We start from the raw sequence: 13,978 nt of genomic DNA on the forward strand, positions 1-13,978 counted from the left end.
CCTGATCTCTTTGAGGATATTAATACTGAAACTGGTATCAGTGACCATGAGCCAGTTGTATCAACAACGACTACCTACGAACAAAGAGCAACTAAAACAAACAAAAAGATTTACCTAATCAAAAAACTAGATAAGGTGGCAGCAGTGGCGTACCTCAAGGAAAATCTCTAAAAATGTAGCTCTGGACAGTGGTATGGTATTAAGTCAAATAACAGTGGCTCAAATTTAAAGAAAAGTTGAGCAAGTACAGGATACATGAGTACAAAGTAGAATAGTTCATTATGCAAGGAACCCTCGATAGTACATTGCCACTTTAGAAAAAAGCTTTTAAAGAAAGAATACTGCAAAATAGTTTTAAAAAGAAGGACAGAGCTATAGATAGATGAATTCAGCATGTAACAAGTTTGGTTGTCAAAAGGACTATGTGTGAAGACTTCAGAGATTATAATAGCAGAATCTTACTAAAAGATCTCTTACAAAACCCAAAGAAATTCTGTTCATATGTAAAGGCAGTCAATGACACAAAAATTAGTGTCCAAACACTCATGAATGACGCAAGAAATGACACCGGCAGTTGCAAAGCAAAAAAACAGAAATGTGGGAAGTGCATGGCAGAATATACCTTATGATATGACATTTTACTGTTTCTTCCTGTTCGAACCTCACATACAATGCTGGAAGAATGACTACTTAAATGGGTCTGTGGATGATGTAATCAGTCTAACCTTGTGTTCACAATCTCTAGAAGAGTGAAACCTCGGGGGCCGAAGAATATCTATAGGTTCTTCACTTAATGCCAGTTCTTGAAACTATGTAAGTTTACGTGTGACAATTGATGCCTATCTACAAGGGTGTGCCAATTCAGGTTTTTCAACATTTCCATGAGACTCTCCAGTGATTCAAATAAACCTGTGACCTCTCACGCTGATCTTCTCTGTAACAATGTCACCTGTCAGGACTGCTTGGTATAGGTCTCACACACTTGAGCATTATTCTGAGATGGGTTGCATGAGAAATTTGTAAGCAGTCTGCATTCTAGACTGACTGTATTTTCCCTGTGTCACGTCAATGAACCAAAGTCTGCTACCTATCTTATCTAAGTCTGAAGTGAACATTAATTTCACATCCCTACCAGATGTTACACCCAGGTTCAAAAATGGTGCAAATGGCTCTGAGCACTATGGGACTTAACATCTGTGGTCATCAGTCCCCTAGAACTTAGAACTACTTAAACCTAACTAACCTAAGGACATCACACACATCCATGCCCGAGGCAGGATTCGAACCTGCGACCATAGCGGTCACGCGGTTCCAGACTGATGCGTCTAGAACCACACGGCCTCACCGGCCGGCTACACCCAGGTAATTGTACGAGTTGACTGATTCCAACTGTGACTCACTGATATTGTACTCATTTGATGGGTGGCGCATTGTGGGTAGGCTGCCTCAGCACACATGATCTCATTGTCCATACACATCCAAAACACGTGATGGTGGGCCAGCAATGTTGTATGAGAAACATCCCAATGGTCCAGGTGGAGGAGGAGTATGACATTGTCCTGCATTGCAGACGGGATCACGTAGCCAACAGTGACACTTGAAGACTGAGAGGCATCTTGTGGCATGCATAATTTTACATTTCTGATCATTTAAAACATGTCCTCAATTTCTGGCCAATATGAAATTTTATCAAGAGCTGACTGAATATTTCTTAGTTTCTTTTGGACAGTACTTCAGTTAGAGATAATTGTTTAACTGCAAAAAATCTGAGGTTGTGATTAACATTGTTTACCAAGTAATTAATATACATTATGGATGGCAAGAGTCCTAGTACTCTTCCCTGAGACATGTCAGAAGGTTATTCTACTTCTGTAGATGACTCTCCATCCAAGTCACATGCTGCTAAAAAATCCTCAATCTAGTCACAACTTTTGTTTCATACCCTACACCACTGTCCCCCCCCCCCCTCCCCCCCCAAATAAACATTTGTATGGTACCGAGTCAAATGCTTTTCGGAAGTCCAGAAATCCAGCATCCAGCTGACTGCACTAATCCATGGCTTTCAGAATCCCGTATGAGAAAAGTGCTAGGTGATTTTTGTTATAACCCTACCGTGTTTGCCCGTATACATAAACAGTGTACAATACAAGTGCCTCTACGGCCGGACTAGAAATGTCACCTCGCAAGATAGATGGAGCAGCAAGCACTGTGCTGAGTGTACAACACCCCAATACAAGGACAACTCACAGGGCCCTTGGCCTCACTTTTCTTTACTTGCTTATTGTAGGCTCTCTTACAAAATTGTATATTCACGTGTTCTATAGTTATGAGACTTTTTACAATTTTATACTTCATTCAGTGTTGTTATGAATCTCTTCAAGTGGAAGCAGAATCAACATTTGGTTGGTGTTACTTATGATATTAAGTCTGAACAATGTTACAACATACTTGGCAATGAGTATTCTAGTTTGCACGTTTCATTTCTTTGGTTCATATACAGCCAATATGTCAGTGGAAGAAGTTCTTCAATCTCTCATCGAACAATAGTGAGCTCTCATTGACCAGCAGTAAGCTCTCGCCTTGGCACTAAACAATTTGGCAGCCTCATTGATGCACGACATTCCAGTGCCATTGACACATTCCCCCCATTTCCTTCATATAATGATTCTGGGGAAGATAGGGGCACATGTGAAAAATGCCTTTAGCAACATTTCCATGCTTTTGGTGTCACTGACCCCAACTTGAGTAAAGCTTTATTCTTGGTACGGATTTCTCCCTGTGTTTAGCACCTCTTCTGGAATCTGGCAGTCTCTCTTTTGATGAATTGTGTCAACTGCTCACTAATTATTACTGCAAACATACTCATGTTATTGTTGATCATCCTGAGTTCCACATTGTCAAAAACGGTCATAACAGCCGTACAGAGCTCGGGCAGTGGCACTTTGTGGGCTTAGCCGTCATCACCAGTTTATTAATGAGGGCCACCAGGACTATCTGCTGATTTGATGGTCATGATGCTATATCATGCGTAGCCACTGATAGGGAAGTTTGTTAACATGCTTTACAGTGTAATAATTCCTGCATCACGGGTGTTCTGAGCATTGGTCAGTCTTTTGAAGTATCTATGGCAGCAGGAAATCAGATAGAAGCATGGTGTGTGGTAGCCATCATTGCTTCCTCTCCTCCTAGGCTGCCATCAGTTAGCTCATGGGGGAAAGACGACACTGTTGCCATGTAACCGCAGCCTCCATGCTGCTGGGGGCAGTGTTGTGCTAAGCAGCAGCAGCAGCATCAACAACATCAAAACAGCAGCTGCTTGTTCCTCTTTTGTTGTGCCCTTATTGTTTTGTCCAACATGAGCAGGCCATGTGCCCAAAGTATTGGGTGACATGGGAACATTGTATTAAAAATAAATAAATAAAAGTCATTTGCATCTGTGTGCGACTCTCAACCTCTTTCATCAGGCATGAACATGGATGTGAACAGTGTTTCTCAGTGATAGTAGCTCCAAACAAACTCTACATTGAAGTAAATGTTATGGACAAGACATTAAAAACACAAGTGGTCATGGGTGCAGTAGTGACTTTTTTAAATTCACAAACATACGTGGATCTTGGATCATGAGCGTTGCCTGTCTCTTAGCAGTTGGTGAGATACAATAACAACAAAGACCCACATTGGAGCAGTTTTCTACATCTGTTGCGTTCAATGCACCTGTTTAACCATTGACCTTTCTAGTAGTGGATGACGCCCAAACTAAAAACTAATTTGGGTTAGATACCTTCAAATTTTTTGGTTCTCTCCTTCTGACGAAATACATCTGTTATCAGATCAGATTCCACACCGACAACTGGATGCACTCTGCTCAGAATATTCTTCCCCGTTTTTGAAGGTTTAGTGTGTGCTACCAATTTTGAGGTTCACATCACAATGAAACTGATGGCCTGCCCAGTCCCAGTAGCTTTACAGGAACACATCAAATCGGAGCTAGATTGAGTCATATCTTTGGGTGTTATCTACATCTACATCTACATTTATACTCCGCAAGCCACCCAACGGTGTGTGGCGGAGGGCGCTTTATGTGCCACTGTCATTACCTCCCTTTTCTGTTCCAGTCGCGTATGGTTCGCAGGAAGAATGACTGTCTGAAAGCCTCCGTGCGCGCTCGAATCTCTCTAATTTTACATTCGTGATCTCCTTGGGAGGTATAAGTAGGGGGAAGCAATATATTCGATACCTCATCCAGAAACACACCCTCTGTAAACCTGGACAGCAAGCTACACCGCGATGCAGAGCGCCTCTCTTGTAGAGTCTGCCACTTGAGTTTGCTAAACATCTCCGTAACGCTATCACGGTTACCAAATAACCCTGTGATGAAACGCGCCGCTCTTCTTTGGATCTTCTCTATCTCCTTCGTCAACCCGATCTGGTACGGATCCCACACTGATGAGCAATACTCAAGTATAGGTCGAACGAGTGTTTTGTAAGCCACCTCCTTTGTTGATGGACTACATTTTCTAAGGACTCTCCCAATGAATCTCAACCTGGTACCCGCCTTACCAACAATTAATTTTATATGATCATTCCACTTCAAATCGTTCCGCACGCATACTCCCAGATATTTTACAGAAGTAACTGCTACCAGTGTTTGATCCACTATCATATAATCATACAATAAAGGATCCTTCTTTCTATGCATTCGCAATACATTACATTTCTCTCTGTTAAGGGTCAGTTGCCACTCCCTGCACCAAGTGCCTATCTGCTGCAGATCTTCCTGCATTTCGCTACAATTTTCTAATGCTGCAACTTCTCTGTATATTACAGCATCATCCGCGAAAAGCCGCATGGAACTTCCGACACTATCTACTAGGTCATTTATATATATATTGTGAAAAGCAATGGTCCCATAACACTCTCCTGTGGCACGCCAGAGGTTACTTTAACGTCTGTAGACGTCTCTCCATTGATAACAACAAGCTGTGTTCTGTCTGCTACAAACTCTTCAATCCAGTCACACAGCTGGTCTGATATTCCGTACGCTCTTACTTTGTTTATCAGGTGACAGTGCGGAACTGTATCGAACGCCTTCCGGAAGTCAAGGAAAATAGCATCTACCTGGGAGCCTTATCTAATGTTTTCTGGGTCTCATGAACAAATAAAGCGTGTTGGGTCTCACACGATCGCTGTTTCCGGAATCCGTGTTGATTCCTACAGAGTAGATTCTGGGTTTCCAAAAACGACATGATACGCGAGCAAAAAACATGTTCTAAAATTCTACAACAGATCGACGTCAGAGATATAGGTCTATAGTTTTGCGCACCTGCTCGACGACCCTTCTTGAAGACTGGGACTACCTGTGCTCTTTTCCAATCATTTAGAACCTTCCGTTCCTCTAGAGACTTGCATTACATGGCTGTTAGAAGGGGGGCAAGCTCTTTCGCGTACTCTGTGTAGAATCGAATTGGTATCCCGTCAGGTCCAGTGGACTTCCCTCTGTTGAGTGATTCCAGTTGCTTTTCTATTCCTTGGACACTTATTTCGATGTTAGGCATTTTTTCATTTGTGCGAGGATTTAGAGAAGGAACTGCAGTGCGGTCTTCCTCTGTGAAACAGCTTTGGAAAAAGGTGTTTTAGCTTTGGAAAAAGGTGTTTAGTATTTCAGCTTTACGTGTGTCATCCTCTGTTTCAATGCCATCGTCATCCCGGAGTGTCTGGATATGCTGTTTCGAGCCACTTACTGATTTAACGTAAGACCAGAACTTCCTAGGATGTTCTGTCAAGTCGGTACATAGAATTTTACTTTCGAATTCACTGAACGCTTCACGCATAGCCCTCCTTACGCTAACTTTGACATCGTTTAGCTTCTGTTTGTCTGAGAGGTTTTGGCTGCGTTTACACTTGGAGTGAAGCTCTCTCTGCTTTTGCAGTAGTTTCCTAACTTTGTTGTTGAACCACGGTGGGTTTTTCCCGTCCCTCACAGTTTTACTCGGCACGTACCTGTCTAAAACGCATTTTACGATTGCCTTGAACTTTTTCCATAAACACTCAACATTGTCAGTGTCAGAACAGAAATTTTCGTTTTGATCTGTTAGGTAGTCTGAAATCTGCCTTCTATAACTCTTGCTAAACAGATACACCTTCCTCCCTTTTTTTATATTCCTATTAACTCCCATATTCAGGGATGCTGCAACGGCCTTATGATCACTGATTCCCTGTTCTGCACTTACAGAGTCGAAAAGTTTGGGTCTGTTTGTTATCAGTAGGTCCAAGATGTTATCTCCATGAGTCGGCTCTCTGTTTAATTGCTCGAGGTAATTTTCGGATAGTGCACTCAGTATAATGTCACTCGATGCTCTGTCCCTACCACCCGTCCTAAACATCTGAGTGTCCCAGTCTATATCTGGTAAATTGAAATCTCCACCTAAGACTATAACATGCAGAGAAAATTTCTGTGAAATGTATTCCAAATTTTCTCTCAGTTGTTCTGCCACTAATGCTGCTGAGTCGGGAGGTCGGTAAAAGGAGCAAACTATTAACCTAGCTCGGTTGTTGAGTGTAACCTCCACCCATTACAATTCACAGGAACTATCAACTTCTACTTCACTACAGGATAAACTACTACTAACAGCGACAAACACGCCACCACCGGTTCCATGCAATCTATCCTTTCTAAAATTTTGGCAGAATTTATCTCTGGCTTCAACCAGCTTTCTGTACCTATAACGATTTCAGCTTCGGTGCTTTCTATCAGCGCTTGAAGTTCCGGTACTTCACCAATGCAGCTTCGACAGTTTACAATTACAATACCGATTGCTACTTGGCCCCCGCATGTCCTGACTTTGCCCCACACCCTTTGAGGCTGTTGCCCTTTCTGTACTTGCCCGAGGCCATCTAACCTAAAAAACCGCCCAGTCCACACCACACAACCCCTGCTACCCGTGTAGCCGCTTGTTGCGTGTAGTGGACTCCTGACCTATTCAGCGGAACCCAAAACCCCACCACCCTATGGCACAAGTCGAGGAATCTGCAGCCCACACGGCCTCTGATTCAGACCCTCCACTCGACTCTGTACCAAAGGTCCGTAGTCAGTCTTGTCGACGATGCTGCAGATGGTGAGCTCTGCTTTCATCCTGCTAGCGAGACTGGCAGTCTTCACCAAATCAGATAGCCACCGGAAGCCAGAGAGGATTTCCTCCAATCCATAGCGACACACATCATTGGTGCCGACATGAGTGACCACCTGCAGATGGGTGCACCCTGTACCCTTCATGGCATCTGGAAGGACCCTTTCCGCATCTGGATTGACTCCCCCCGGTATGCACACGGAGTGCACATTGGTTTTCTTCCCCTCTCTTGCTGCCATATCCCTAAGAGGCCCCATTACGCACCTGACGTTGGAGCTCGCAACTACCAGTAAGCCCACCCTCTGCAACCGCCCGGATCTTGCAGACTGAGGGGCAACCTCTGGAACAGGACAAGCAGCCATGTCCGGCCGAAGGTCAGTATCAGCCTGAGACAGAGCCTGAAACCGGTTCGTCAGACAAACTGGTGAGGCCTTCCGTTCAGCCCTCCGGAACGTCTTTCACCCCCTGCCACACCTTGCCTTTCTCCTCTAATGAATGGTCTACTCCCTGCTAATCATCAAAAAACTTAATGGAACCTTCAGCCCTTTAGTGATTTCAAATGTCTGTGAAATCTCAGTCTATGACATATAACCTATTCTTTACCCCGTCTAGGTGACCTCTTAGCACGGATTTCTGGGGACCAATATGTTTCCAAAATAGGCTTGTCAGAAGTTTATATACAACAGCCTCTGGATAGTGATTTCATAGATGGCCTCATAAAGAGTACCACCTTCAGGTTATATCAATACCAGCACATGACATTTGGCATGCCTACTGCCCCTGCCGTTTTCCAACAATTTTTGGAGCAATTCATGGTTCCTTGCTGTGGTGCAATATTAACTACTGTGGTATCTGGTTCCTTAACAGATGAACATTTGTGGAACCTTAGTGCCTTGGTCACGGTGCTATAGGCCATTGGATCCTCTGCGTAATTATTAAGCTCACTGCCACTGCCACTGCCTCTCAGTCTTCAAGTGTCACTATTGGCTATGTGATCCCATCTGCAATGCAGGACAACGTCATACTCCTCCTCCACATGGACCATTGGGATGTTTCTCATACTACATTGCTGGCCCACCATCACGTGTTTTGGATGTGTATGGACAATGAGATCATGTGTGTTGTGGCAGCCTACCCACAATGCGCCACCCATCAAGCGGCACCATATGCCTCTCTTCCACTGAGACCTGTCCCCAGTGCCTATAGGTGTGTATTCATGCTCATTTTGCAAGACTGTTCCCTAACTCCTTTTGGCTTGCAATACTTGTTGCTTTCTCAAAATTTCCTTAGGTGGTTCATTGCCTGCCAATGTCTATGGTGGCTATACTCTTGGCCTTCTCAAAGTTTTTTTCCTCAGAATGATTGCCATATATGCTTGTGGCCGGCAGTAGCCCACAATTTGTGTCTCAGCATTTTTGTACAAAGAGAGGCATCCAGCATGTTATGGCCTCTCTTTCATCCCCATTCAAAACCCAGATGAAAATATATCACTCAACCTTTTCCTGAGGAAGCCCTTGAAAGGTTCTTGAGTTTATATAGCTCCACTCGAGTGGCAACCATAGCCAGCCGGACCTGCTTCACAGCTGCAGGCCCCGTACGCTGCTTCATCTTCTCTGGCCAATGCCCAGCCGCCCCCAACACTCACCTTGCAGCAATTCGACCCGGGCTCCACCATCTCGGCCTGCAGATTTGGCTGGAGCTCTAAGCAGGTACCAGTGGTCATCAACTGCTGCCCAGGCAGCTGTCTCTGCATTGTGCACACCTACAATGGGTTGGTGTCACGACACTATGACTAGCTTCATCCACCTGTGACAATCCTCCACTCCTCCAGTTCTGGTTGCTGCTGCACCGGACAAAGTAGTCATCATCAGACTGCCTCCATCTCCACAGCCATGCCACCATCTTTTCTACTGCTTCTATCACTAAGTATCTGCTCGCATGTGGACACAGATACAGCTAGGCAGTAGTGCGTGGTGTCCTGATGAAAACTCACCAGTCGACGTGCAGGCAGGGAAATCAGGACACGCTCAGTATAAAGACACTTCAGTTGTCAAGATATTAGCAGTAAATTTTCAGAGTGTTTGGAATAAAGTTCCTGAATTTACTGCCCTCCAGGAAGCATGTGGCGCACAAATTATTCTGGGGATTGAGACCTGGCTGAGCCCTGAGATAGGAAGTTCTGAAATATTTAGTGAGGGTTGGAACGTGTTTATTATTGGGAAAAACTAGAGTACACAAAATACCTTGCAATAGTAGCATGGCTTATGTACATCACACCGTTTGTACCATGGAAGAATGCTGCATAGAACATCAACACTAGTCTCACCTTTTGCCAGCTATGAAGTCTGATTAAGCTGGACAAAAGCTATCAATTTTATAATGCAAGGAATTCATTATTTCCTTGACTTACTCTCAGTGAAAACAAGAGCATGTAATGGGCTGTGGCCAATCGTGATCCATTGGATACCCAAGTTTTGCATTTCTGCCCTTGAGGGCACTGCTTGTTGGTAGTCTGGTCAATCTTGAAATTACAATCATGAAACATGCACAAAAAGCATACAGTGTGATAATAGATTTTATGACACTGGCAGCCAATGTCAGTCATTGAGTCACCATTTTATGTCTGGCAGGTGAGCAGATAAAGTGTCATAAGAAGTAGAAAATAATGACCAGCTGCATTACCTAAATACTACTGAGTTCCCACTTCTATTCTTCTCCACTTTCACAGGTATTACTTTACTTTAAATTTGGAAATTGTGCATGCACGACTTTATAAACTGTCAAGGTTTATTTAATTAACTTTAATTTTAGTTAATATCTTCCGTTACCTCTTTCGAGCAAGACCATCTGGAAGCAATTTGACTTCACAACCAGCAATGCTGTAAATACGTTGATGGCTGAAACGGAGTCTGTGCCGTCGCTCATTCCACGTGGCGCGCTTTGGGATACGAGCCCTTGGGTGTGATATGCGCAGTGTATCACCTTCCAAACGAACGTATACTGTTTGTGTTTCTGAGATGTGATAAGTTGAAGGATCATAAACACCTGGGTATTCATTTATCCAGCCCTGAAAATTTAAAAGATTGTCACAAAACGGGTATTTTCACAAGTCTTAAAATTTAAAGTCAGCTGCCAAGGCAAAAATATGAGCTGTAAATAAATAACATTTGTGACAGAAGCAGAGTAAATAAAAAGGACAAATGAAGTTGGGATATAAAGGCAACATAAAATCTCCAGACAGGAATAGCAACAATGTAGGGAAAGATAGATTGCTACTTACCGTAAAGAAGGCACATTAAGTTACAGACAGGCACAATTAAAAGATACTTACATAAAGCTTTTGGTCGCAGCCTTCATCAGCAAAAGAGAACCACATACCATTCATACACACAAGCAAGTGCATCTAAAGCATCTCAGGCCGGAATGCATCTCAAACTGCATTCTAGCCCGCAACGCTGGAGTTGGCAGTCATGTGTGCATGAGGTGTGCTTGCTGTTTGTGTATATGAACGGTATGTGTTTTTCTTTTACTGAAGGAGGCTATGGCCAAAAGCCTTATGTAAGCGTCTTTTAATTGTACCTGTCTGCAATTTAATGTGTCTCCTTTACAGCAAGTACTGCCCCAGTACAGTTCTTCAGCACTAAAAAGGTATCTGTCTTATCCTACATTGTCAACAATTTAAAAAGATCTTATGAACTTCTAGCTTTCTGAAAGCTTTTGTTTTGGGAAAAACAGGAAACAAGAAATGAAGTAAAGATACTGCAACACAATAAAAACAATTGGAAACACACAATCAAGAAAAGGACAAATAAAATGATTCAGAAGTAACAGAAGACTAACAGCTAATATCCATATAATTTTAAAAGAATAGAAATGGAATCAAAGTACAGGTAGCAGTAAGATAGGGAAAAGAAATGGGTGCTTAAAAATGAGCAAATATAAAAACTACAATAATTATTATAAATATTTAAAATAAAACAATCACAGAAAACATTTAAAAAGGAGACAAATACTGATACATTAAGAGAGAATGACAACACAGATTGTACACTGAGAAGACGAAGAAGTCCATTAAAGAAAACAGACAAGCAGAAAAGGAAGGCAAACCATAAAAGAAAAGCCAATGACCTGTTTGAGAGTCACCTACTATTTTCAATAGATGGGAATCACTTGTGCTAGTAGGGGCAATTCCTGTGAGAGATGGGTGAAACAAGTACTCATGTACCCACTGTTATGCTTCAATGCAAACAAAGCAAAAGAACACTGGGTGGCAGTAGCATGTAGCACAGACTGTGTGTTTGTTACAGTTCATTCAGACTAAAAGCTAGTAGTGGTCATGTAAATATATGATGTAATTGGAAAGATAAAAATCTACTCACAAAGTGGCAGCAGAACACATACTTAAAAGAAGTTTATAGTTAGGCTACCTTTCGGTGCCAGTGGCTCCTTCTTCAGGCATAAGGGTTGAAGGGGAAGGAAGAGGGCTGAAGGAAAAGGATTGGAGAGGTCTAGGAAAAGGGGTGGGTTTCAGAAAAGTCACCCAAAACCGCAGGTCAGGGGAGACTTACTGGATGGGTCGAAATTGCGGACTCAAATCTCGCCTGGTGCAGTTCCCAATAATTAGTCTTTCATTCACAACCCATCCAGTAAGTCTCCCCTCACCTGCAGTTCTAGCTGACTTTTCTGAAATCTACCCATTTTCCTATACCTCTTCAGTCCTTTCCCTTCAACCCTTTGCCTGAAGACAGAGCCACTAGCTCCGAAAGTTTGCCTAATTACAACCTCATTTTATGTGGTGTTCTGCTGTCACTTGGTGAGTAGATTTTTATCTATCCAATTACATTATATTGTTAAAAATTGATTTTTTTGTTGTTGTTATATTATCCCATGTAAATATATGGGAACAGATAACAAAACAAGTCAACTGCTAGATCATATGTTCCTTTGATATATCACATGTTCCTTGATCATACAGTGCGTCACAAACAAACTTACCAGTCTGAATGAAGAGGGAGATGTGATAGGCCACAGGTGGCGATCAATGATCTTATTCAAAGCAGTGGGTCGAAAAGTTTGTTTACCATCTGCCTCAGCACTGACCTCCATTTCCAAGCTCCCTGGCATACAAGTTGGCTGTGGTGCAAGAGATAAGTGAATGCGAGTTTCTTGCTTACCAAAATGCATATGAAGAGTTGCCTCCAGTGTGTTTATGTTCTTTAGTGATAAGGCACACTTTCTTTTGTCCACACACTTTAAATACTGGCAAACTTAATGATGGGCCCCTACAGTCAGAACATATGCCTGTTTAGTGTGCACTGTCTAGAGTACAGATCATCAATGCCTACTTTTTTTTTTACTCTCAGAGAACTTTTTTGTCCAACCCCGAGCAAATGTGTGTTGGGGATGTGTGGTTTCAGCAGTTTGGGGCCATGGTATACACAGCGCGAACTGCATCATGCAGTTTGATATGAAAGTTCTCAGGCGCCTGATCTCCTTGACAAGACATCTTTTGCAGGCAGCATGCTCACCTGATTTAGGCTCTTGTGATTTTTTTATGGGAATGTGTAAAATCCATTGTTTACACTGAATGTCAACGAACCACTGCACACCTGATGGAGAATATTCATCCACATATCCATAACTGTGTTTGAAGGAATCGCCCTGAACTTCTAAATTCAAGTACAGCAGTGCACCGTAAAAATGAGGTATTATTTGCTGCATTTCATTTTTAAATACATTCAATTCTAAATTTCCAGTGATCTAGAAACACAAAAATGTGATTAAAATGATCAATAAATATATTTGCTTTATTAAGCCTTCAAATTGTGAGGTTTTGTTCCCACACCTTGTAATGTTGCACACATGTGTTTTTGGGGCTTCACCTTCATTGAAGCACAAAAATGTATTTGTCAAGGCGTGTGGACACGCTAATATCTATTTATCAATCACACCGGGAAAATCTCAGGAATATCTTATACATTATTTGTAGGTAACAAAATTATAACACACAGTGTTGGTGAATGAAAAGGCACGTTTTACAAAAACAACAGATTACAAGGAACCATTGGATAAAAAGAGGATCATCTGGATTGTCATAAGGTTTCATAGTTTACAATAAAGATTGGATATGCAGTAGGTTATTCTGAGAAGTACTGAAACAATCCCCATTTGTCTGTCTTGTTTTCTACATCTACATCTACTTCCATACTCTACAAACCACTGAAGTGCCTCTACCAGCAAATCAAAAATCCTTAGACATATTTCATTTGACACACCATATAATCGAATTTAACTAAGTGGTAAGACCAAGCAAGGTGGCACAGTGATTAGCACAATGGACTTGCATTCAGGACAACGACAGTTAAAATCCTCCTCTGGCCATACAGATTTAGGTTTTCTGTGAGTTCCAGAAATTGCTCTAGGCAAATGCTGGGATGGTTCCTTTGAAAGGGGCACAGACAAATTCCTTCCCCATCCTTTCATAATCTGTGCTTGTGCTCTGTCTTTGATGGCCATGCTGATGACAGGATATTAAAGCTAGCTTCCTTCTAAGCGGTGGTGTGGTACTGAGTCAGATCATTTTTGGAAGTTCTGAAATATTACATCTGTCAGATTAATTTCATTCATATCTTTCAGGAACTCATACTGGTAGGCATAGAGGAGGTCATTCGGTTTGAAATATCTTATTAAATTTGAGCTCAAAAATTGTTATAAGATTATACAACACACAGATATCAATAATAACAGGTGGTAGGATTGTGGATCCTTTATGTTACCCTTTTTGTAGACAGTTGTAGATTGTGCTTTCTTCCAATTACTAGGCACCTTTCTTGTTTGTGGGATCTACAATA

General features: G+C 42.3%; 1 protein-coding gene across 4 annotated transcripts in view; it reads right to left on the reverse strand.

The window, feature by feature from the left end:
• Positions 1–13,978, reverse strand: part of LOC124619424 (testis-expressed protein 2) — a 323,669-nt gene that overhangs the window by 179,305 nt on the left and 130,386 nt on the right. For all 4 annotated transcript variants that reach the window (XM_047145793.1, XM_047145794.1, XM_047145797.1 and 1 more), the window contains exon 5: positions 9,956–10,194. In XM_047145793.1, coding sequence (XP_047001749.1) covers positions 9,956–10,194 — 239 coding nt within the window. The remainder of the gene's footprint in view (positions 1–9,955; positions 10,195–13,978) is intronic.

This window comes from Schistocerca americana, chromosome 6 (genome assembly GCF_021461395.2).
Source record: "Schistocerca americana isolate TAMUIC-IGC-003095 chromosome 6, iqSchAmer2.1, whole genome shotgun sequence".
Classification (NCBI taxonomy): Eukaryota; Metazoa; Arthropoda; class Insecta; order Orthoptera; family Acrididae; genus Schistocerca; species Schistocerca americana.